We start from the raw sequence: 27,268 nt of genomic DNA on the forward strand, positions 1-27,268 counted from the left end.
TGTAGTCCATATAATGTAGTAAAAGATGTTTGCAAAATCTTTTTTAAAATTTTAACGAATTACATTAAATCACATTCTCTATTCCCGATAATGTAAAGCATTACTAATTTACAGTGTTCCTGTCAAATTCTCTCTGCTGCCTCTACAAGGTGAAATTTTTTTCTATTATTTAAAAAGAGCATGCTTTCATTCCTTCACCTCAACAATGGTAAGCCATCGGTCAGCAATGAGCCTCCACCTCTATGACTTGGCCTCTTTGGACTTGGGTGCAATGAGTTTGTATTCGCTGGTTTATTGAACTTAGTACTTGCGATTAACTGTCAGTCATTCCCTTGTAGTCCATCTGTATTTTGAATTTATTCTAATTTCACCCAATGGTGATAGTGCTCCACATGAGACATTTAAGTTCTAGAGTTGTCAGTTTGCCATAAAAGCCAGACTCACTTCACATAATTTCAAAAGCTCTTAATAATTCCTGTTCAGACAATGAATTACATCGGTGGATTTTATGTGCAAAAAGGCTTTTATGTTTGTTAAAATAAAGTTGATATTGTTTTATTTCTACCCGGGATTTTTTTTTCCTGGGGAGCCAGCTTAAGGTCACTACAGTCATTGGTGAAAAGGTGTTCACAGTAAAGGCAGTTGTACAAATTGTGACAATTCCGAAAGTAAATTGTGATTTCAGGACAGTTTTCCACAAGATTTTGTATCATGTAACTGGTGTTCTGATGTTCAATTCTCCTTTCAGTATGGCCGCTCTCAACACAGACGTTACAACAGTCACAGCAAGTGATGCAGCACACCCATGTACCACTGTTCGAGAAGTTAGCTGGCATCAACATGCCACCAGAAGTATCCAACTGACTTTCACAGATCAACTAAACGGTAAAAGGAATTGAGTCAGTGTCACCGCCATTCCTGCTTTTCATAAGAAGATGGAACCCTGGGTAAATTACACTGCTTGGCTGAAACTGCATTTCCCCACAGGCAATCTGAGGTGATACCCAGCAACAGGTCTTTTTATTAGCCTATTCAGGTCTTGAAGTTTATAGATTCCTCTAATAGCTGAGCCCCAAGATCAAACGTGGGGTTTGACTTACTGTACGACCGTCTTAAGGTGATATTGTGATTCCCAGATACATGTGGCAACTGCTTGCCACAAATTTTTTTAGCTGTCACAAAAAGGATTGTCAAATGTACCAAGAATGGAAAATGCAGTTACAGGATCTTTCTCAGGACTGTCATTTCCAGTGCACTAGTTTGAAATGTAAACAATCCTATAGTGACATTTTGTTTAGACACATGATCCTTGTACATTAACAGGACAAGGGACATTGGAAGGATTTGATGAAACTCAGTGATACCTCGTTGTCAGCTCATCATCTGTTCATTCGAGCATTTTAACAGACAATGCGATCCTTGCAGCTGTACGAGAGCCATATCAGTTGTTTTCAACTTGTCCAGCATGCAGGCACTGGCTGCACCAATAATGTTCAGGAAGCACAGGTTCTCAGAACACAACTACCCCCACACTATCCCCCCAGAGAATTTGAGTGACTGGGTTTTAAGGGTGTTGCGGTCCTGCAGCAATTGGTTCCTCTCTCACCAATGGTAACAGGACTATTTTAGAAAAGCAAAATGTACATTTTGTTGCAAACTGGGACACAAGATGGAAGATGTAACTCCACCAACAAAATGACCTTAGATAACATGCGCCTTTGGGATATAGATTTGGATACTGAAACTGATGTTTGGAGGCCAGGTCTGAACGTTCTCCAAGTTCAGCCAGTGTTACACAGGTTGACCAGTACGCTGACATTGGAATTACAAATTAACACCATTCTAGTCAAGTTCCACACTGACATAGGAACCTTCACAACAATTACCAATGTGCCTACCTACAAGGAGCTGGGGTCGCAGCTGCTTCAACCATTTGCCAAACAGTTGAAGAATTACAGTAACAATAACATTACTGTATAATGATGATTTAGATCCACCATACAGAATCATGGATTACCTTTTATGGCTTATGTCTAGGTAGTTGCAACAAAAAGAGCTATGAAAATTTTGGCATTGGATCTTTTCAACAAATTACATTTGGAAGTGGCGGAGTCCCCCTATGTCTGATGTTCAGGATTGCTCCATAACACAACACTCTAGTTCCAAAGCATCTCGACTGCTGGCTGGACAGCATGCAGGCTCCAGTGACTCTCCAGGAGTGTGTTTTCACACAAACACTGCATTCGCGCCATCGGTAATGCATGTTTGCATCCACACAGTCAGTAACTGAGTTCTCTAACCAAACCGGTGGCCCACAATGACCGTCTATCAGGGCCACTGCTACATTGGTGTCACTTTCATAACAATGTGGGGACAAGGGTTGTGCCACTGGGTACACATTGGTGGGTCCCGGTGCAGGTCATTAAGCACTTGGGTCAGGCCATAGTAGTAATCTGGCTCCCGGACCAGCCATGGCTCACAGGCACATTAGTCAGCTTCACCCTCAATAGGACCAAGGTACTCCACCAGTCTTTTTGTTCCAGGCAGCCATCATCCGGGTTCTGAGAGGGTTGATCTACTGCCGCAGCACCACAAAATTTAGCAGTTGGAGCCCGTTGGTCAGCACAATGCTGACATCCACGACAAGGAGACAAGCAGCTCCCGTCCCACTGGACATCAACAGGGAGGGTCCAGGGTGACCACCTGCAATGGACGCCTCTGACTCACTTCCGAGATGTTGAAATGATCAACCGTCTCTTCACCTGGGGAGGGGAGAGGTGGTGTATCAGGACACATAAGTCCACTTGCCTCTGTGTACTCAGGTGCAAGGACTCTGTATTCGCCAGCTTACTGAACTTGTGGTTAACAGATATCAATTCCCTTTTGATCTGTCTGTACTCTGAAGTTGTTCTAATTTCATTCAACAGTCAAAGTGGTCCACACCAGATATATAAGGTCTAGAGTTGTCCATTTGTCACAAACTCCAGAAACAGTTCACATAATTTCAGAAGAGTTTTATGTTCTTTATTCAGACAATTAGTTACAATAGTTAATTTTATGTGATGCAAGACTTTTATGTTTGTTAAAATAAAGTTGATATTGCTTTATGTCTACCTGGGAACTTTGTTTTGGTTGTGGAGCCTGTGTAAGGTCACTACAAAACCACTGTCCATTAATAACTACGTCAAAACACAGCAAGCCAAACACACTGTGGGATATCCCTGACAGAGTAAAACAAGAATCAAAAAAGCATTGTTTCTACAATGCAGCAAGTTTATTTTTATGTACCTAATAGCTAACATTATATGCCCAGCAAACTTGCCCACATGCACATGTCAAAACTGTGGAATATGAAGACAAAGGGCAGGAGTTAAAAACTGTTGCACGTCCATCCTATTCGATGGAAGAGAAGACAGCTAAAAACAAGAATGTGGAGAAAGGTCTATAAAATACACCATAGAATGACGGAGGTCCAGAACACAAATTAAATGGCCTTTGCCATATTGCTATGAAGGACCAAAAGTAAAATGTGGCCTAGTGTCATTCACTAAAACGGCCGATAACTCAGACGGCAAACACAAACGGGAATGTAAGCAGCTGAAAAATGAGTATTCCATCCGGAAATGACAGACAGTCAAAAGTTGTGCACAAAGTGGTGGGGGAGCACCACTTAACAAATGGCGATGTCTCAAGAGACAGTGCCCAACACGTTACCTTGTTAAAATGATCTCCGCGTGGTGAGAGGCCCAAGAGGTGGTCATCCAAGCCGCTGGGAGAAGCTTAATAACCCGGAGCTTGTTCCCATGAAGGGAGGACCAGTAGTGGTGCCACAGTGACACTGCTTGCTGACAGACGGCAACACAGACATCATCAGAGGGAGTATAAGGATTAGTGGGCTGAGATACAAGGACTGTAGCCTTGGCAGCAATGTCAGCAGCCTCATTTCCTATCAGACCAACATGACCAGGAACCCACATAAACATCACAGTGTCTCCATCAAGAGTGAGCAAGTAACAACTTCCCTGAACCAGTTGCAGTAACGGATGGACAGTGTGCAGCACACAGAGGCTTTGAAGCGCACTGAGAGCCTGAGCAGATGGCACAAATGAAAGGCCTGTGTTGCCGGATGTACTGCACGGCCTGATGGAGGGTGAAGAGCTCTGCTGTAATTACTGAGCATTGTTCCGGAAGCCGATATCGAAAAATGTCGACGCCAATGATGAAGGCATACCCGACACCATGGTCAGTTCGAGAGCCATCAGTGTACACAAAGGTACTACTGCGAAATGCCACGCAAAGGTCATGAAACTGAAGATGATAGAGTGATGTTGGAGCAGTGTCCTTAGGAAGCGAATGAAGGCTAAGGTGAACACGGGCTGCTGCACGAAACCAAGGTGGTGAAAGGTTCACACCCACTGGGAAAGTTGCAAGAAGTGTGAAGTTAACCTCAAAGCCACGGTGTTGAAGGGTTCATACCAACTGGAAAAGCTGCCGGAGAAAGAGCCGAAAGCGAACTCCAGGAGGTAACAGAGAAGAGGGATGCGCCCCATACTGACGATCAAAGAAGTCCTCAAAGGCGGAGGCAGAAGGAGGCATAGGATGGATGGCCTTGCATGGCAGACCAATGGCATGCATATCTGCTGAGGAGAAAGTCACGGTGATACGACAGCAGTTGTTGGGCAACTTCTGCATACAAACTCTCAACCGGGCTAGTGTAAAAGGCCAAATGCATGCCACAATGGTGGATAGTATTGAGATGGTGTAATACGGACGGACATGCAGATGCATAAACGAAACACACACAGTCTAGTTTCGAATGGACAAGGGACCGGTACAAACAGAGGAGGATGGTTCGATATGCGCCCCAGGAAGTACCATTGAGGATACGTAGGACACTGAGGGACCACATACAGAGGGCTTTTAGACACAGGGGAGGACCAAGAGTATTTTCTATTGCGCATGAGCCCCAGGAATTTCGTAGTTTCAATGAATGGAAGAGCAACATGCCCAAGATGTAAAGACGGTGGAAGAAGCCACCAGAAATTCATACAAACGGTTTTGTCAGTGGAAAAACGAAAACCACTGTCGATGCACCATGAGTAAAGATGATCATGACAGAGCTGCAGACGCTGCTCAATGAGACAAGTCCATGGAGAATTGCAGTAGATAGGAAAATCGTCAAAAAAAAAAAAAAAAAAGTCGGAGATGCCCGGCGGGAGACAGGCCATTATAGGGTTAATTGCGATAGCAAAGAGGATTACACTCAGGATGGAACTTTGAGGCACACCATTTTCCTGAATAAATGTGTCCGACAAGGCAGAACCCACATGTACCTTGAATACCCTGTCTTTAAAAAATTCCTGAAGGAAACAGGGAAGGCTGCCACAGAAGCTCCATGTGTAGAGAGTACGGAGAATATCAGTCCTCCAACAGGTGTTGTAAGCTTTGACCAAATCGAAAAACGCAGCCACAGTTTGGGATTTCTGCAGAAAACCATTCATGACCTGGGTGGACAAAGTGACGAGACGGTCAACTGCAGAACGCCATGCTCGAAATCCACACTGCGCATTCGTTAGTGAATCACATGACTCGAGCCGCCATACCAGCCGGGCATGAATCATACATTCCATCACCTTGCAAACATAGCTAGTGAGAGAAATGATGCTGTAGCTTGAAGGAAGGTGTTTGTCCTTACCAGGCTTAGGTATGGGTATGACAGTGGCTTCATGCCAGTGTCTGGGAAAGATGCCCTCTGCCCAGATGTGGTTGTACATATTAAGCAGAGAGTGCTTGCCCGCAAGAGAAAGGTGCTGCAACATCTAAATGCAAACAGCGTCTGGCCTTGGGGTGGAGGATAGGGATGAAGTGAGAGCACAATAGAGCTCCCTCATAGTAAAGGCGGCATTGTAGCATTCTCAGTCGCCCAAGCCTCCTCCGCTAGTTTCTGAGGGACGAAGGCAAGGTGATAGGGGGATGAGGTCGAAATCTCCACAAAATGGCAGCCCAAGGTGTTGGAAATAGCAACTGGGTCCTGGATGACATTGTCTATTACTGTCCAGCTGGAAATTGGGGAGCGGATCTTGGTCCCAGAGAGCCGTTGGAGGTTGGCCCACACAACAGAAGAGGGACTGGCACTGTTAAACAACTAGTGAATGAAATCCAGCTAGCTCTTTTGCTATCCCAAAGAACACAACGACACTGTGCGTGCATCTGTTTATAATGAATGCAGTTTGCCATTGTAGGATGATGGTTAAAAACACGGAGAGCACGTCCCAGTGCCACAGTCCACCAAGGGACCAGGACACTGAGTGGTAAAGAGGATGTGTGAGGAATGGAACATTCTGCGGTGGTTAGGATAATGGTTGTAAGATATTCCACCTGGGCATCACAACTGGGGAAATGTTGTTCGTCGAAGGACATCAGGGAGGAGTAAAGCCTCCAGTCAGCCTTAGTAAGCTGCTATTTGGGTGTGTACGGAAGTGGGGTAGGAGTCAGCAAACGGACAGCCCACGGCAAGTGGTCGCTCATGTAGGTGTCAGAGAACGGACCACTTGAGATGATGGGCAAGCTGGGCAGTGCACAAGGATAGGTCCAAAAGGGAACAGGTGTGTGTGGAGTCTGAAAGAAGTATGGGTGCTCCTGTGTTAAGGCAGAAGAGGTTAAGTTAATTAAGGAGGTCAGCCAAGAGGGCACCTCTTGGAAATTTTCTGGAACCTCAAAGGGTATGTTGCGCATCAAAGTCACCGAGTAGCAGAAGGGGGTTGGGTAGCTGCCCAATAAGATGGACGGAGTCTGCCCTGGTGACATCATACAATGGAGGGATGTAAACAGTACAAATGGAAATGGTCAAGTGAGAAAGGAAAAGGTGAACTGCAACAGCTTGAAGGTGGGTAGCCAGGGAGATGGGTTGACTATGAATATCATTCTGTAAAACCGGGACGAAATGTGAGAGCTCAAAGCAGCTGTGAGGACACAATTTTGTTTCCTGAAGGGAGAGTACAAGTGGACGCTATGAGTCTAAGAGCAGCCATAAATCCTCTTTGTTGGGCTGAAGGCCATGAATGTTCCATTGGAGTCTAGATGAGGAAAAATGAAGGGGTGTCACCTCGGCAGCTGCTGAGTACCAGCTTTCAAAGACTTGCTGCTACAAGGCACAGACGCAGGAGAATCCTGCCCCATGAGGTCTGCAGAAGTGTCGGTATTCTTCTGCTGTCGCCCTGAGGAGTCCAGGATGGAAAAGCGGTTGGTGGTGTCCACTGGCAACACGGAGGTCGGCCAGGTGAGGGTATCACGTGGCGACACTGTCGAAGAGGATCTTCGAGTTGGTGAAGGAGAAGACAGTTTGCCTTTGTCTGACTTCTAAGAGACTTTCCAGTTAGCAGAGAAAGACTTAGGTGTTGATTGGCTGGAGGGATGTAGGAAGTCTTCGCGGCAATATTCCTTCTGTCCCTTCCGGCCTGCCAGTTGTGTAGCTGGTGACTTCATCCCGTGAGGCGAAGGTTTGGTGACATGTTGCACAGCTGGAAGAGGAGGGTGATTCTACCATGACACTGGACGATTTCACAACTACTGTGAGGTCGCATGTCTGCGTGGCCATGTCCTTTGTGGGGAAAGATGTATCGATAACAGTACTGTGGGTGCCAGATGGTAGAACACAGGGTTTGCGACTAGCAAACAACATGCAAGCGACCAGGTAAGGCACTTTTTCCTCCACCCAGATTTCCTGGACAGCCTGCTCATTGAGACACATGGGACAATCGTGGGAGGAGATGGCATGGTCACCATTGCAGTTGATGCAATGGGGAGGAGGAGGAGGAGGCGGCGGCAATCGTCCTCGTGAGCATCCCTACCACAGGTTATACATTTAGCTGGGTGTCGACAGGACTCTCCAGCATGGTTGTAACGATGACAGTGGTAGCAGTGCATCAGGTTCAAAATCTATAGTTTTATTTATTTACATGTCTAGTTCCGTAAGACCAAATTGAGGAGCAAATCTCCAAGGTCATGGAACGTGTCAGTAAATGAAATTACAGCATAAAAGTAATAACAGACAAAATAAAATGTTTATGAACCGAAAAAAAAAAAAAAATAAAAAAAATAAATCAAGCCACAAGTTGAAGTATGCACAATGAACAATATAACATAAGAATCAGCTTAACTTTTCAAGGAACTCCTCAAAAGAATAGAAGGAGTGACCCATGAGGAAACTTCAGTTTCGATTTGAAAGAGCATGGATTACTGCTAACATTTTTCAATTCTTGTGGTAGCTCACTGAAAGTGGATGCAGCAGTATATTGCACACATGTCTGCACAAGAGTTAAGAGAGTATGATCTAAATGCAGACTGGATTTCTGCCGAGTATTAACTGAGTGAAAGCTGCTAATTCTTGGGAATAAGGTGACACTGTTAACAAGAAATGACAGTAAAGAATATATAGAGAGAGGCCAAAGTTAAAATACCCAGACTAGAGAACAGGGTCAACTAGAGGTTTGCATACTTACACCAATTATTGCCCAAACTGGCCGTTTGTGAGCCAAAAATATCCTTTTAGAATGGGAAGAGTTACTCCAAAATACAATACCATACAACATAAGTGAATGAAAATAAGCAAAGTAGACTAATTTTTGTGTCAAACAATCACTTACGTCAGATACCATTCGAACAGTGCAAATGGCAGCATTAAGTATTTGAACAAGATCGTGAATGTGGGCTTTCCACGACAGTTTACTATCTGAACACCTAGAAATCTAATTGTTCAGTTTCACTAATCATATGCCTAGTCTGTGAAATTAAAATGTTGGGTATTTGTTGAATTGTGCGTTAGAAACTGTAAAAACTAAACTTACTGTGATTTAGCATTAGTTTATTTCCTACAAGCCATGAACTTATGTCAAGAACTGCACTGTTTGAAACAGAGCCAATGTTGCACACAACATCTTTTACTACCAAGCTAGTGTCATCGGCAAACAGAAATATTTTAGAATTACTCGTAAAACTAGAGGGCATATCATTTATATAAATAAGGAACAGGAGTGGCCCCAACAATGATCCCTGGGGCCCACTCAGACCCCACATCATAGCCATTCTCAACACCGTGAATAATGACCTTTTCTTGTCTGTTGTTGAAGGAGGAGGTGAAACACTTGTGAACTACTCCCCATATCCCATAATGGTCCAAATTCTGGAGCAATAGTTTGTGATCAACACAATCAAACGCCTTAGTTAAATCAAAAAATGTGCCTAGTGTTGAAACCTTTTGTTTAATCCATCCAGTAACTCACAGAGAAAAGAGAATATAGCATTTTCAGTTGTTAAACGGCTTATAAAGCCAAACTGTACATTTGATAGCAAATTATGTGATATAAAATGATCAATTATCCTTACACATACAGCCTTTTCAATAACTTTAGCAAACACTGATGGCATAGAAATAGGTCTAAAACTGTCTAAATTATCCCTTTCTCCCTTTCCATAAAGTAACTTTATTACTGGATACTTTATTTGTTCAGGAAACTGACCATTCTTAATGGAAAATTTACAAATATGGCTAAGCACAGGGCTACCATGTGCTTCACAGTACTTTAATATTCTACTAGGCACTCCATCATATCCATGAGAGTCCTCAGTCTTCAATTATTTGATTATTGACCCAATCTCTTCCTTGTCAGTACCACAGAGGAGTATTTCACACATCAGTCTCCAAAAGGCATTTTCCAAGAGTTATGTAATTCCCTATAGTTTTTATTTAATTCACCAGCAATGCTCAGAAAATGATTGTTAAATACTGCACATATATCTGACTTATTAGTAACAGAAATATTTTTACTACAAAACGACTTTATATTGTCAACTTTGTGCTGCTGACCAGACACTTCCTTCACAACTGACCATATGGTTTTAATTTTATCCTGTGAATTAGCTATTTTATTTGCATACCACAAACACTTTGCCTTCTTAGTAACATTTTTAAGCATCTTACAATACTGTTTGTAATAAGCTACTGTAGCTTGATTGTGACTACATTTAATATTTTGATATAATTATTCCCCCCCCCCCCCCCCCTTGCTACATGATATCCTTATTCCACGAGCCAGACACCCAGGCTGCCTTTTACTGCCATTACCCCATTTAGAACGTTCTAACAGAAAGCAACTCTCAAAGAGCTCGAGAAATATGCTAAGGAAAGCATTATATTTGTCTCTTAAAAGACATCAAGTCACCGTTGACTGTATGAAATATTTATTATTACGAATGCAATTTCGGCCTTGGGACCATTTTCAAGTAACACTGCAAAAGTTGCCTTACGTTTTAGGTAACTTTTGAAGTGTTACTCGAAAATGGCCCTAAGGCCGAAATTGTAATCGTAATAATAAATATTTCATACAGCCAATGGCGACTACGATGTCTTTTAAGATATATTATATGACTGTGAATCACAACCATGAGAAGTCAATCATTATATTTGTCACCAATGTTGTCGGCACTATAAACATCCTGCCATTCCTGTTCCTTAATGAGGTTCAACAAACTCTCTGTTGCCGTTGGATTAGCTTTCATACATAGTTTGCAATTATATGTGACATTTGTTTGAGTACAAAAGCCTTTTAGTTCCTTTCGAACTGACTATGCAAATGTAGACGAGATGTGGCTCAAATTCAAAGATGTAGTAGCAACAACAATTGAGAGATTCATACCTCATAAATTGGTCAGAGATGGAACTGATCCCCCATGGTACACAAAACAGGTCCGAACGCTGTTGCAGAGGCAACGGAAAAAGCATGTGAAGTTCAGAAGAACGCGAAATCCCGAAGATCGGGTAAAATTTACAGACACGCGAAATTTGGCACGAACTTCAATGCGAGATGCCTTTAATAGGTTCCACAACGAAACATTGTCTCGAAATTTGGTAGAAAATCCGAAGAAATTCTGGTCGTATGTAAAGTACACAAGCAGCAAGACGCAGTCAATACCTTCGCTGTTACTGACGACTGTGCCGCTCAAGCGGAGTTATTGAACGCAGTTTTCCGAAATTCCTTCACCAGGGAAGATGAATGGAATATTCCAGAATTTGAAACACGAACAGCTGGTAGCACGAGTTTCTTAGAAGTAGATACCTTAGGGGTTGTGAAGCAACTCAAATCGCTTGATACGGGCAAGTCTTCGGGTCCAGATTGTATACCGATTAGGTTCCTTTCAGATTACGCTGATAAAATAGCTTGCTCACTCACCAATAGATCTGTACCTACAGATTGGAAAATTGCGCAGGTCGCACCAGTGTTTAAGAAGGGTAGTAGGAATCCATCGAACTACAGACCTATATCACTGACGTCGGTTTGCAGTAGGGTCTTGGAGCTTATACTGTATTCAAACATTATTAATCACCTCGAAGGGAATGATCTATTGATACATAATCAGCATGGTTTCAGAAAACATCGTTCTTGTGCAACGCAGCTAGCTCTTTATTCGCACGAAGTAATGGCCGCTATCGACAGGGGATCTCAAGTTGATTCCGTATTTCTAGATTTCCGGAAAGCTTTTGACACCATTCCTCACAAGCGACTTCTAATCAAGCTGCAGGCCTATGGGGTATCGTCTCAGTTGTGCGACTGGATTCGTGATTTCCTGTCAGGAAGGTCGCAGTTCGTAGTAATAGACGGCAAATCATCGAGTAAAATTGAAGTGATATCAGGTGTTCCCCAGGGAAGCATCCTGGGACCTCTGCTATTCCTGATCTATATAAATGACCTGGGTGACAATCTGAGCAGTTCTCTTAGGTTGTTCACAGATGATGCTGTAATTTACCGTCTAGTAAGGTCATCCGAAGACCAGTATCAGTTGCAAAGCGATTTAGAAAAGATTGCTGTATGGTGTGGCAGGTGGCAGTTGACGCTAAATAACGAAAAGTGTGAGGTGATCCACATGAGTTCCAAAAGAAATCCGTTGGAATTCGATTACTCGATAAATAGTACAATTCTCAAGGCTGACAATTCAACTAAGTACCTGGGTGTTAAAATTACGAACAACTTCAGTTGGAAAGACCACATAGATAATATTGTGGGGAAGGCGAGCCAAAGGTTGCGTTTCATTGGCAGGACACTTAGAAGATGCAACAAGTCCACTAAAGAGACAGCTTACACTACACTCGTTCGTCCTCTGTTAGAATATTGCTGCGCGGTGTGGGATCCTTACCAGGTGGGATTGACAGAGGACATCGAAAGGGTGCAAAAAAGGGCAGCTCGTTTTGTATTATCACGTAATAGGGGAGAGAGTGTGGCAGATATGATACGCGAGTTGGGATGGAAGTCATTAAAGCAAAGACGTTTTCCGTCGCGGTGGGATCTATTTAGGAAATTTCAGCCACCAACTTTCTCATCCGAATGCGAAAATATTTTGTTGAGCCCAACCTACATAGGTAGGAATGATCATCAAAATATAATAAGAGAAATCAGAGCTCAAACAGAAAGGTTTAGGTGTTCGTTTTTCCCGCGCGCTGTTCGGGAGTGGAATAGTAGAGAGATAGTATGATTGTGGTTCGATGAACCCTCTGCCAAGCACTTAAATGTGAATTGCAGAGTAATCATGTAGATGTAGATGTAGCACTTGTGCATCACAGTCTGTAAGGCCATTCACCCTTTTACTAACAGAACGCCCATTTCGTAATGAAGAATGAATAAAAATTTTGTCTGTGGCTGTGTTACTGTTCCCCTGCACTCTAGTTGGAAAAAATACAGTCTACATCAGATCATATGAGTTTAGGAGATCTACCAACATCCTTTTTCTTGCACAATCATACACAAAATTAATACTGAAGTCACCACATAGAACTAATTTTTGGTACTTCCTATAAATTGAACCAAGAACCCTATCTAGCTTGAGAAGAAATGCTCTGACGTCAGAGTTAGGGGATCTATAAACAACAAGAATTATAAGTTTAGTTTCACTAAATTCAACTGCCCCTGCACAACATTTGAATATCTGTTCAGTGCAGTGCCATTATATGTCTATGGACTCAAATGGAATACTGTTTTTTTACATTCATGGCTACTCCCCAACTCTGCAAGGAACTCCTTGAAAGACAGCCAGCTAATCTGCATCCTGGTAAAGGAAGCCCCTGAATTGTCAGATTACTTAAATGGAGCTCCGAAGTACCAATAGTGTCAGAGTCCACATCTATAATTAGTTCACTAACTTTATCTCTAATACCTCTTATATTTTCATGAAATATGCTAATTCCTTCTCCACTTGGATTCCTGATGTCTCCTGAAGGCAATTCCTTAGTTAGAGGGACTTCCTTTAAGCAGGTATACCTATCAGCTGACTTCAATCTTAAAAAGGTGCAGTTATAACACCAACCACTACGGGAATTTTTCCATGAGTGATCCCACCACCACCCACTACACTGTCACTTATAAATTTTGCCAGCCTCCCCTTCCCATACCTACTGAGGTGCAGACCATGCCTATAGAAACCCGATCTATTGCAATCACCCCTCCCTCAGCCTCTCCTGTAAAGGGGATATGTGCGAACCCTACCTGTCAACCTGCGACTGGGAATTATGCGTTACCCAGTCACCTGTTACTGTGATAACTTCATAACCTGCTTTGATCTCTGACAGAAGAACCACTCTATTGAATGTAAGAAAGAGAGTGCGTGTGGGCACTAAGCATCCGTCTACTTTTTTCATCACCCAATGGTGGCAATGACACCCTGATCAGAGAAGTACATTTGGATTTCTGCCTCAGTCATACCATCGAGCAGCCAGGTAGAAATAACACCACAGGAAGAATTCAGAATTCGATGGGCCTCGACACGAACAGGATAGCCGTGGAGGAGCAAAGCTGCAAGCAATAGTGCTTGAAAATCAGAAGTGGTCTCCAAAAGCAAAGTGCCAGTGTGTAAATGAGAACAAGATTTCACAGACCCAGCAACTGCATCAACATTTTTCTGAATAATAACTGGATTTACTATAGTGAAGGACAGAGTTCTTCAGTACATGAAATTATGAGGAACCTCGGAACAGCTGGGAGGGTCTTTGAATCGTTAGCCACTGACTGTGAAGACGATTGGCTCCATGCGAGAAAATCCCCCATGATTGCCAGCATCTCCAATGACACACTCCTTCCAATTGGGTGACACCTGACAGAGGAACCAATCGGCAATTTGGGAAGGTAGCAGCTTAGGCAATCACCCCTCCAAGGGCCTGGCCTGTACCAGCAGGCATGTGCAAATCCTACCTGCCAACCCAAGGCAGGGTATTACAGGTTACCCAGTCACCTGTTACATGTCACACACATGGGCCGGCCACCAGGAGTGTACAGGGAGGAAGAAAAAGAGGAACCTCAAACGTCGAAACAGAGAAAGGATAGGAGAAGGTGAGCGAAGAAAGAAAGAAGGAACACTGGAGAGTATTCTGATACTGACGACTGAAAATGCCAAATACATTTCCAAAAATAGCCCAGACATGTTCCCCAAGGGATGGGAAAAAGAACAGCAAGATGATGGACATGCAGAATGGGCAGGAAAAGATGCTGCAAAGATTGGGAGTCCACGGTAGGCAAGCACAAACCCGCCAAACAGCAGCGAGCCCCTTGGGGGGGATCATGATCATGTGTGTACATTGGTATAATCATGCTTGGTGTAACAATCTGTAACACTGCAAAGACAGTTCTACTGGTTAAGGAAAATGAGGAGAACAACAAACTGTTGACACTGGATATAGTACCACAGACACAGTCCCTTCGACTGTTCAGAGATGTCACTAAACCCACCCACAGATGTAAACAACCATGCATAAGAAGCACCTATTAGATGGAGGGGGTCCAAAGCCGCTCACTTCCAGTCATTCCACCAGAAAGGAGGTACACGGCTCATGTTGTCTGTAGTTCAACCATGCCTAGATGGTCAATACCGCAGTTCTATCATGTCCACATTGTTACTTTGTGCCAAGAAGGGCCTCAACAAGGGAACTGTCCAGGTGTCTCAGAGTGAACCAAAGCGATGTTGTTCAGACATGGAGGAGATACAGAGAGACAGACACTGTCGATGACACACCTTGCTCAGGCCATACAAGGGCTACCACTGCAGTGGATGACAGCTACCTACAGATTATGTCTCAGAGGAATCCTGACAGCAACGGCACCATGTTGAATAATGCTTTTTGTGCAGCCACAGGACGTCGTGTTACGACTCAAACTATGCGCAACAGGCTGCATGATGAGCAACTTCACTCCCGACATCCATGGCGAGGTCCATCTTTGCAACCACAACACCATGCAGCACAGTACAGATGGGCCCAACAACATGCCGAATCGACCACTCAGGATTGGCATCACGTTCTCTTCACCAATGAGTGTCATATATGCCTTAAACCAGACAATCGTTGGAGACATGTTTGGAAGCAACCCGGTCGAGCTGAATGCCTTAGACACACTATCCAGTGAGTTCAGCAAGGTGGAGGTTCCCTGGCGTGGCATTATGTGAGGCTGACGTACGCTGCTGATGGTCATGGAAGGTGTCATAATGGCTGTACAATACATGAATGCCATCCTCTGACCGATAGTGCAACCATATAGGTAGCATAAAGGCGAGGCACTCAACTTCATGGATGACAATTCGTGCCATCATTGTGAACATCTTGTGAATTACTTTCTTAAGGATAACAACATCGCTCAAATAGAGTGGCCAGCACGTTCTCCAGATTTGAACCCTATTGAACATGTGTGGGATAGGATGAGATTTTCACTCTGCAGTGGAGTGCACGCTGATATGAAACTTCCTGATTAAAACTGTGTGCCAGACCGAGAGTCGAACTCGGGACCTTTGCCTTTCGCGGGCAAGTGAGCTACCCAAGCACGACTCACGACCCGTCCTCACAGCTTCAATTCTTTCAGTACCTCTTCTCCTACCTTCCAAACTTCACAGAAGCTCTTCTGTGAACCTTGCAGAACTAGCACTCCTGGAAGAAAGGATATTGCGGAGACATGGCTTAGCCACAGCCTAGGGGATGTTTCAAGAATGAGATTTTCACTCTGCAGCGGAGTGTGCGCTGATCTGAAACTTCCTGACAGATTAAAACTGTGTGCCGGACCGAGACTCGAACTTGGGACCTTTGCCTTTTGCGGGCAAGTGCTCTACCAACTGAGCTATCCAAGCACGACTCACGACACGTCCTCACAGCATCAATTCTGCCAGTAACTCGTCTCCTACCTTCCAAACTTGCAGAACTAGCACTCCTGGAAGAAAGAATAGCCTTTCTTCCAGGATACCCCCGGTTCAAGTCTCGGTCCGGCACACAGTTTTAATCTGTCAGGAAGTTTCATGCATAGGATAGATTGGAAAGAGCTGTTTAAGGACGACGTGACCCACCAACCTCTCTGAAGGGATTTACGTCGAATCGCCGTTGAGGAGTGGGACAATCTGGACGAACAGTGCCTTGATGAACTTGTGGATAGTATGCCACGACGAATACAGGCATGCAACAATGCAAGAGGACATGCTACTGGGTATTAGAGGTACTGGTATATACAGCAATCTGGATCACCACCTCTGAAGGTCTCGCTGTATGGTGGTACAAAATGCAATGTGTGATTTTCATGAGAAATAAAAAAGAGCGGAAATGATGTTTATGTTGATATGTATTCCAATTTTCTGTACAGGTTCCGCAACTCTCAGAACTGAGGTGATGCAAAACTTTTTTTTTTTATGTGTGTATGTCACACCTGCACAGGAGCTGAGGGACACCACTTCCACCAAATGTTGTCAATTTAGTACCCTGTACAAGTTATGCAAACATATAAAATTAGTACAAAAGTACATGTACTTACATTTTTATCATTATAAGCTGGCCAACAGCAAATTTGACTTTTTACATCCATTTTCACTTAAGGCTTACGACTCCTACCAGATTTCTCTACTTCAAATTAATACATTTGTTCTTCTATAACACTTCTGAAAATTTTTATCACTGTCATGGACACCCACCATATTTCTATCAGTTTTAAACATTTTATCCCAGTTCAGTGTTTATATTTCTTTGTGGACTACTACACACAAATATTAAGTTGTTCAGTGTATACGTTCATAATGGGAATACATATATAGCATACACCAAAACACCTGCTATACAAAATATCAGACACAGAGCTTAAAGAAAAGAATATAAATAATAAGTGTTTCAACTTACCAACAGCGACAACACTTGCAAGAATGTTCATGAATGGAAAGAACTCTAACTCAAAAACTAGTGTGTACACGAAGTATGAGATTCCCAGTGAAAATAATATTGCCACAACTGTCATAAATGTGACAAACAATGAGTGAGTGTATGCCCACATGCAGAGGAGCACAAATAATGCACCTGCTCCTACTAAGTATGTGTCTTGAACGAGATACATGTCAAACAATGTATTCTTCAAACCTGCAAAGAAAAAAAAGGAAACAACTGATAAAGCATGAAAAAACACCACAAGTGATAGGAGGGGGAGACAGATTTTAACTGTATGGTTTGTATTGTGAATGGATTAATGGCCATGAAATCTAGAATATTTACATAGCACAGTTTAATATCAACTCAAATTTCACATTAAGCATTGCCCTCAAGTTTTGTGTTTTTTAATCAAAAAGATAATGTTGCATATAATATTTTTACATTCATAGTGATGATGTTCCACTGACAGAATGCTCAACAAAAGAAATAGAAAGCATCACTTCTGACACTTCAGTATCAGCTGTTCGGCTCTCTTTCCATCTGATTAGTGATTTTCTAGTATATATTACTAGCTTAATCTTACCTTTAAAAAAATAAAAATATTTCACAGGTCTTCATTTGCCTAAGGACTTCCATCGTGGGGGAAAAAGAAAGGAACAAAAAGGAAAAACAGAAACAGATATTTTGGTGAAAACTATTGATAATGAGTGGCAGGGTATGTGAGAATGTATTAAAGTAATAAGATAGTTTATTTATTCTGCACTAGGAAGCCAAGAGCAGAAAGGAAGGTCATGTGGTATAATCAGAAAAGATGCTTATGACCAGAAAGACTATATCTGTGGCAGAGTAAAAAAAGTCTCTTTTTCAAGTGACTGAGTGATGGTTTAATGGGAGGTCTAGAAAAGAATATCAAACAAGAGTTGAAAACACAGTAGATAGTAGATGGGAAATACATGAACAGCTTTGTTATGTCTAAATAAGAACAATGCAGCAATATACACAATCAAGACAGCATTTTTATATACAAAAACAAGAAGCAACAGTACTCAAGGCATGGCCCAAATATCATCATCATCATCATCTCACAGTGCAGCAGCATCAGTTGCCCTTTGACATCCAATGTTGCACAAACACCTCCTCCAGACTTTTCCATTAATTAACAACTTCAGCTATATGGATCCACATTACCTCTGTAAGTTTTCTAATTTCATTCATTCATCTTCCATTAGGTTATCATCTCAAACTTTTCTTACTTCTTACAATCCAGAACAGAAGTTCCTAGGTCTGTCAATCATATATTCGCCTTGTTACATGTCGCACTAACCTACATTTAATTTTCATTGAGGTCATATTAACACCATATATGCCAATCTGTTGCCCCGTGTCATTAGTTTGTTTTATGAATGTATGTGTAATTCCCAACATGCATCTTTCCACTGCTCACTGAAGCTAGGCGCAGTTTTTCAACAGACCCCACTCCTATTAAATGTGCATGTCTCCCTGCTATAAGTGAAAACTAAAAGCACACTCTGAGTATAAGTTTTCCTTTTCACACATACTGGGACCTGACCTGTAGTTTTGAAAACTCTGTTTGGTTGCCAAAAACAATCTTTTTCTTTCTTTTTTCCCCATCCAACCATTGCCTTCATTGCCCATCGTTACCGATGTGTTGATTGTATATTATTTTAGTACTATTACAATTGATTTTGAAGCCTACATTTAAAATTCCTCTATTATGTTCATCCATTCAGTTCTGAAGTTTGTCTGCATTAGAGGCAAGCACTATATCATCGTCAGAAAAATGAAGGTGTCTCAGATGTCTACCAAAAAATGTATTTCTTCTTTGTTTTCCCAATCCAAGAATTTAAAAACCTCCCTCTATGACTGTTTAGAATATTTTTGGATTCATCTTGCCTGAAACACTTTAATTTTGAATTTTTCACTATGCTGATGAAGCCTACTGGAAGTCATCGTACTGGTGATTATGTTCCTCAGCACACTAACATATGATCAATCAATGCCTTGTTTCTCAATAGATTTGACAGAGACCTTGATGTATTCTACAGTGTGTGATTTGGCTACCTCCGCAGCAAACCATACCAATGTTGATTTTTTTTATCTGTTAATGGCCACCATTAGCAACTTCATCTGTACTTTTCTGTCAGAAGTGTTAATTTTAAGTTGGAACCATTGATTACGAGGTGTGTTCAAAAAGTAAGGTGACTTTATATTTTTATGAAAAAAAAATTATTTATTCATCAATATTCATGTTGTCCGTTTCAAACTAATCCCCTTCACATACAATACACTTGGGCCAACATTTCTTCCAATCCTCAAAGCACTTCTCATAAGCACTTTTTGATAAAGCCTCGAGTATTTCCAGCGATGCAGTTTCTATTTCCTCAATCATTGAAAATCTTCATACTTTCATAGGTTGTTGTTGTTGTTTTTTGGGGGAAGAGACCAAACAGCGAGGTCATCGGTCTCATCGGATTAGGGAAGGATGGGGAAGGAAGTCGGCCGTGCCCTTTGAAAGGAACCATCCCAGCATTGGCCTGGAGCGATTTAGGGAAATCACGGAAAACCTAAATCAGGATGGCCGGACGCGGGATTGAACCGTCGCCCTCCCGAATACACTTTCATAGGTCTCTTCAGTTTTGAGAATAGGAAAAAGTCGCAAGGGGTCAGATCTGGCGAATATGGTGGCTGAGGCATGATTTTCATGTTGTTTTTGGCCAAAAAATCTCTCACAAGCAATGATGAATGAGCAGGTGCATTGTCATGATGCAAAAGCCATGAATTGTTTTGCCACAATTCTGGACGATTTTTGCATATTGCTTCTTGCACATGGCGCATAATGCCAAGGTAATACTCCTTACTGACTGTATGATCTTGAGGCAAAAATTCATGACACACTACGCATGCCACAGTAATTCAAAAAAACAGTGAGCAAAACTTTGACATTTGATCAAAGTTGGCATACTTTTTCGGTCTTGGCTCTCCAGGATGCTTCCATGGAATGACTGGGCTTTGGTTTCGACGTCATAACCGTAAACCCACCAGTTATGACCCTTTTGAGCAAATCAGGATCATCATTGACATCGTTCTAGAGCTCCTGAGTAATGCTCATGCGACGGTTGTTCTGATCAAAATTGAGAAGTTTTGGAACAAACTTCGCTGACACACATTTCATGCTCAAAACATCCGAAAAAAATTGCCCAACACGAGCTGACCAATATGCCAAATCCTCAACAACTTCTCTTATGGTAATTCCACGATTTTCCAAAACAATTTTCTTCACAACTTCGACATTATCATCTGTTGTTGATGTGCTGGGGCATACAGAGTAAGGTTCATCACTGACATCTTCTTGGCAATCTTTGAAGAGCTTGTACCACTTGTAAACATTTTCTTTTACTTAGAGCAGACTCACCGCATGCCATTGTCAACATTTCAAGTGTGTTAGAGCACTTGATTCCATTTTTCACACAAAATATGATGCAAATTCTTTGCTCCATTTTTTTATAATAATCAAAATTCGCCAAGCACACTAAAACACATCTAACCTTTGTATCTGTCAAAAAAGAGTGTGAGTGAGACAGAGAGAGAGAGAGAGAGAGAGAGAGGAAAAGGGAGATTGATAATTGAATGTACGCTGCCCGCACAATTTGAGAAGTCCCCTTACTGTCAGAACACCCCTTGTATGTCACATGCAGAGCCACATATTGGTACGGTTCCTATCGATTCTATCAGTTGGCAAACTACAGTAGCAAATAGAAGGAAAAATTGGTTTGCATAATTGCAAATAAAAAGGTGGGGGGGAATGCACTTTCTTGAATAGTAAGACACCAGAGGTTACAGGTGTCAAAGCAGCATCTTTTTTTAAGATATGGAAAACATAAATCAAGTATAATTCTACAATAATGCAATCATGGAAAACGCCTTGTTTCTGGTGATTGCTGAAAATTCTTGACTATGTTTCCAATGAATTATACACTGTAAAATTTCAGCACTCATTAAATAATCAGAATATTTGCAGACCCAGTAAAATTATTATACTATTTATTTGCAGTGACAAATTAGTCGTCAAGTTCACATAATTTGTCTCTGTGATTACTGATACAGTGTTACACATTTTAGGTATGCATTTTACTTTTGCAGACCAAACCATATACAGGGAAAGGAGAAGCTGCCACATTCATCAGAACTTGCCATACATTGAAGAGCACTGATGACAGTAAATTGTAATAAGAGCAGCATTTATAATAGTAAATGTATATTGAGCACCTTCAGGAAATTTCAACTTTTTCGTAAGTAACCTTAATGTCTCATTGGCATAATAGTAAAAAAATAAAGAAATAAAGGTTGCCAGTGATATTAATATAGAATTTCTTAAAAATTCTATTGATAAATATTTACCGAAGTCAGTAACTATACAATACAATAAAACTCAATACAATTCCTACTGTTAACTCCAACTAGAGTAGCTAGCTGCTCTGAAACAGACTCTGATAATATTTTATACACACGTCTAACAAACAAAATCATATTACAAAACCAATAATCAATCCTCCCACAAAGCACAAAATGTAGTTTCTTATGTGTTGAACTAATCAATGACATATTTTATCCAAGTTCAAGAAGGTAGTTAATGGGCAAAAAACTGAGTACTTGAAAAAACTGTTTAAAGACAAAATGCAATTTATTAGTAACGTTCTTCTCTTATTCAAAAATTATTTTATCCGGACAACTGGAATTAGCCCCCCCTGCCCTCACTCCCTATACCAAAACAAAAAGACTACATAAGGTATAACAGTATCTTGTACAACAGAAAGGAAAACCATGATAACGGCCTCATATTGGCGGAAGAGAGGCTGCAAGTTACTTCAAGTATACCACTATCATGCTGTACAACGGCAAGCATTGTGTTGTTCTCATCAAATTCTACAAACGACCTCTATCATTTCTGGTATAGTATGCTAAAGTTTATGTCCTACTTTCGCATTAAAATGTTCCATTATCATCTTGTAGTCGGCTCTTCTCTTAGTTATCATTGTACTGTAGGTTCTCATTTGAATGTTTGCACAGACTGTTTTCCATGGATTACATTCTGCATATTTTTAAAACAAGTCTGGCAAGTTCAGGGAGGGACTTATTGTGCAGAGCTGTTGCCCTGCCGTGACCTCAACCCGGTGACCTCTGCTAGGAGTTCCATGTGGTACAGCCCCATCGTCCTGGTTGGGCTGCAAGACTCTGAATAATTCGATTACAAAAATGACCTGTATTTACTATCAGCAGCAGCATGCTTATTGTGCATATGCATCACTACCAGTTACATAGACTAAAACACTACTGCCACTGTCATTGTGGAAATCTGCCTTGCCCCTCGCTGCACCAGTTGGTGTCAAAGCAACAGTGCTGCAAATGCAAATATGCATGTCTCATTAGTTCATAGCAGGCAGCTGTATGATGATGATTGTTGCTGTGGGGGTTCAAGCTGAGGGCCGGGTTAACTGTTCTAGCTGGATGACATAGAGGATAGTTAACCAAACCAACTCCAATAAAGGGTGATTACCAAACTGGAGGAAAGCCACATTCAGAAAGGTGACCATGTAGGTAAATACATATGAGGCAACCAGCCATGTGTATTCTGCTAACAACTCCTGACAGGAAGAGATATTTTGCTGAGGGAATACCTGTATGTATATAATGGACACAGGTCAATGGTGGACCACACACTACAGGAACAATATCCAATTTACCTTGTACAATGACAATAGACTTTCTTTTAGAAAAAGAAAGAAGCCGAAATTCATTTTCATTCAGGGAACATCCATAAATAGGATTCTTCCAGACAAGACTGTGTGCATAAGGCTGGTATCTCTTAAAATTACTGAGCTTTTCTATAAAGTAGATATCCTTTACACTTATGTAATGTGATTGGTGACTTCTGCATCCTGCAAAATGACAATGCCTGATCACCAAACACTTGTCTAGTAGAATAATATATTAAAGAGCAAAGATACAACACATGGAATGCTAGATATCTATCTTCTTACCTGAATCCCACATACCAAGTTTCAGATTCTCTTAGGGGCAAGCTACTGTTCATATTCCTCTCCCTCAGACCCTTGTCACAAAAAGTGATAACGTAAGAAAGCATTCAGATAAAGTTTTATCTAAAATCATCCTCTAAGCTTAGTAGAACGGATGCTTAATCATCACGGCATAGTACACCAAAGAACCAATAGACGTCACTTTCAGTTTTTTTAACTTAATGACAGATATATTTTCAGAAGTTTATGTCAGTGACAAAATTAAGCAGTGCAATCTTATCTTTACAAATACAAACCAAAGGTGAATTTACCTGGCTTGGATATATGGATTTACTGATTTTCCTTCGTATATTAGAACCTTAGTGACAATGTTTTACTTCTTTTGATAGGTTTCATTTATATTCTGTTTTAAGAAAAATGAATTTACTGCTTTTGCTTTGTGATTTTGGTGTCTACTCATTACATTTTGATTTTGTTTTGTTTATGAATAAAAATGGCTAGAAAAGATCGAGTCTTTCTGAATACCCAGAATGGTTAAAAGACTGACGACTATGCGGTCTAGAGAATCCAATGAAGATCTTGATGTGAGACTTGCTGCAGCTCAAGAGCATCGGGCTTTAACTAGTTCTTTGGAAAATCCTTCCAAAAGCAAGGCTTCTCTGATCAGGTGTGTCATGCATTATCTTGCTCTTCAGAATGCTTCACTACAGAGGCTTAAAGTTACTTCTCTCCAATGTAACATTATAGAAGCAGAAAAGTGTCGCAGGCAAGTGAGTTTTTATACCCTGAAACCCGCTATTGGTAACAATTTACAATTTCACTTTAAATGTGTACAGTTCCTTATGAGCTTATGTTATGCCATGACCATAAAAGAATCAATGCTGTCTACTGCAGACATGGACCTTAGTGTCAGTTGCTTTCTGCACAACCAGCTCTATGTGGCTCTCTCCCAGGTTATTGAAGCAAACAACCCAATCATATTACTTGAAATATTGTATACATAGGAGCTTTGTAAGCCAAAAATTAATTCCAAGAGTACAAAGTCTCAGGAACAGCTATAAATAAATAGCCAGACAATGTCAGGTTTCTCTGCTAGTTAGGGATTTAAGTCTGTCGTGGCTGTGAAAACAAAGGCTCTGCCATATAACTGTACAGCTGCCTCAACTCCAGACAACAATGAAGTTTCAGCACAATCCTAGTTGGGCTTGGTGGTCTATGGGTAAAGCAGGTGCTGAAGGTCGCAGAGTCAAATGCCGGTTGGATCACTGATTTTTTTCACTGTCAGTTAATGTAGCATTCATCTCTTAATGACATGGAGGGCATTTGCCACAATCAGATTGTGGTTCAGCTTTACATTTCAACTGTCGGTGACATTCTCAAGATTAGAAATGAACCTGGGTTTGGTGGTCTAGTGATAAAGTGTGTGCTTGATAATGATAACATTGTGGGATTGAATCCCAGCTGGACCACCAATTTTATCTCTCTCTTTTAACCTAGCATTTACCTCTCAATGGCCTGGAGACTTGTCACAAACAAAACATGTTTCAGATTCCACATTAAACTGAAAGACGCCTTTTCTGCGGTCGGATAACTGGCTACGGAGATGCAATTCGTCGAAGTGACATCCAATTGAAACACTTTCACCAGGACATTTGAACCACACAGAAGAATCTACACACACGTTCTCCATCTCTACATGTTATAAATTTAAGTCCCTCTCCACTACCTATATCTACCTATATATGAAGGCTAGGCTAATCCAAGGAACTACTGTAGGGCTTTTGATAAGATTTTCAATAATAGATACATTGTTTCACATGGAAGATTCATGTATATCATTTATAAATATTTGGTGCAAATTGGCTGAACTATGGATATTTACAGTCCCCTGCTGCATTTTCTGTGTGTATGTAAAGCCTACTCTCATGAAATACTGCATGAATTTTGTTACTCGCAGCATGCTGGCAAGACTGTCCCCTCAAGAAATGAACAGCCATGGAGCCTCTGATGCAACGCTCACATCGGTAGCGGGTTATGGTCAGACAGTCTGCTCACCTCTTTAGGTGTTGCATCACGCTAGCCAGCAGCATACGCTGCTTACTTTGTTTAATTTATATGAAAGTGATGATATTCAGTTACCTAACACTGTTCTTTGATTTTTAATCATAACTCTACAGAGTGCCCCTTAAACAAAATTACCACTACACTATACAAATCTCGTCTGGCCGTAGATACTTAGTGCTACCCGTGCGAAGCCTGGGCAGGATACTAGTGCTACACAGATCTTGCACAATACTGAAGTACTTTTCAAACATGTTCAAAGAGCAAGCATAAATTGTTTGCCAAGAATTGTGTTCTCATTTTTCTAGGCCAGAATTAATTGTGCAAGACACACAACATTTTGAGTTATATTTTTGGGTGGTTTCCTTCTTTTAAGGAAACCTACAACAGGGTGTATACGTGGACAAGGAAAAAAAATTCCCAGATTTTTCCCAGATCTCCCGGTTAAAAATACACTTTCTCCCAGGTGGTAAACACTTTCTCCCAGGTGAAAATACACTTTTTTCGTGTTAAGTGACAGTATACATTCCCTTGGAACTGTAAAATTTATCAATCATTTGAATAGTCATGGTTTTATACAGCGGCTGAGAATTTCCCGGCACTTTAGAAAACGAAACTCAGGGGGAAAAACAACGTTTTGGAAAATTCTTTGATGTGCAGCAACATATACGCTGCATATTTTTGTATTACGAAAGTATAAATTCAAATTGCACCAAAAACCGCATGTTACTTTCAACAGCATTGAAATGGAGATTGCGATGTGCTTTTGTAAGCCAGTCATAGCTCTTGTCACGTGATCTCGCCCGCCGATGACAGTGGATATTCACAGCATAAGACACATGATTTAGTCGGCCAATAGCAACATCACTATCAAGTAGTGCAAACACACAAACAGGAAAAGTTAATAGTTTAAATTAATATACATAGTGTTGCTACAGGAAAAGCAAACTTTTCATATATAATATTTGTCGCGAAGATTAATAAGCTACAAGAGAAACTAAGCTTTCACTTATAATGTTGATCTTTTTTGCGCATGTTACACATTAAGACACATCACACAAATGTGCCAGTAAAATGTTTAATACCAACATAAATCTCTGATCATCTGGGCTCAAAATTCTTCTAAATGGCTTGTCATCAAAGAGTTGATTTTTAAATGAGAGTCAAACACTCTGTGATTTAAGAAATTCATTGTACATTCTCGCACATAGTTCATCTTGTGCAAAAGGAAATTTACTTTGAAAATAATGCTTTTCAAACCACAATTTTCCTGAGATCTGTTACAAAGAGATTTGTTCCAGCAGTTGCCACAGAATGCCACATAAGAGGCGTCCCCGAGCTTGCAGAGCTACGATGATATAGGAAGCCCGTATGTTTGTACGTGTAAAACATTAAAAGATTTTACATTATGTCATAAAAGAAACAAGGCATCAGAGGATACTGCAAGACTCGGAATTTCTTGAACCATGCTGAAATGAATAATTCGCATTAAAGTGCACATTCAAATGTCCAGATTCACAATGAAGTCGGCCTCGACCTGATATTAAGCTTTTCAGAGTGGTTTTCAGAATGTAAATTTTCTTGGAGTACCAGTACTGTATTATCTCATGTTTGGTTCTTTGTTATGGCATAATGCCATACATGCTAGAAGATGAAAACATGCACTTGAAATGCAGTGAACAGTTGAAACCAGCCAATAGCGTGGAATTAAACACTTCGTTTGAAACAAACTGGCTGCCTCAGCGGAAAAGATAAATAAAAGGCGAATTTCTTTAGCAAAGTGAAAAAAAACTTCATTGTTCTGCAAGGCAATTAATGCTTGACTGTCAGAAAGGTGGAAATAAAATAAAATCTGGAACTAACAACATACTGTAGGCTTCCATAATTATGTGAATGTATTTTAATTCACTTGATAGCTCCCAGCCACAGAAATCACTTTTTTTTT

The 27,268-nt window shown here is 41.2% G+C and overlaps 1 protein-coding gene across 1 annotated transcript in view; it reads right to left on the reverse strand.

The window, feature by feature from the left end:
* Window positions 1-27,268, reverse strand: part of LOC124555172 (protein dispatched) — a 196,480-nt gene that overhangs the window by 14,900 nt on the left and 154,312 nt on the right. The window contains exon 9 of the mRNA XM_047128998.1: window positions 17,183-17,416. Within this exon, the coding sequence (XP_046984954.1) occupies window positions 17,183-17,416 (234 nt within the window). The remainder of the gene's footprint in view (window positions 1-17,182; window positions 17,417-27,268) is intronic.

The sequence above is a fragment of the Schistocerca americana genome, chromosome X, assembly GCF_021461395.2.
Source record: "Schistocerca americana isolate TAMUIC-IGC-003095 chromosome X, iqSchAmer2.1, whole genome shotgun sequence".
NCBI lineage: Eukaryota > Metazoa > Arthropoda > Insecta > Orthoptera > Acrididae > Schistocerca > Schistocerca americana.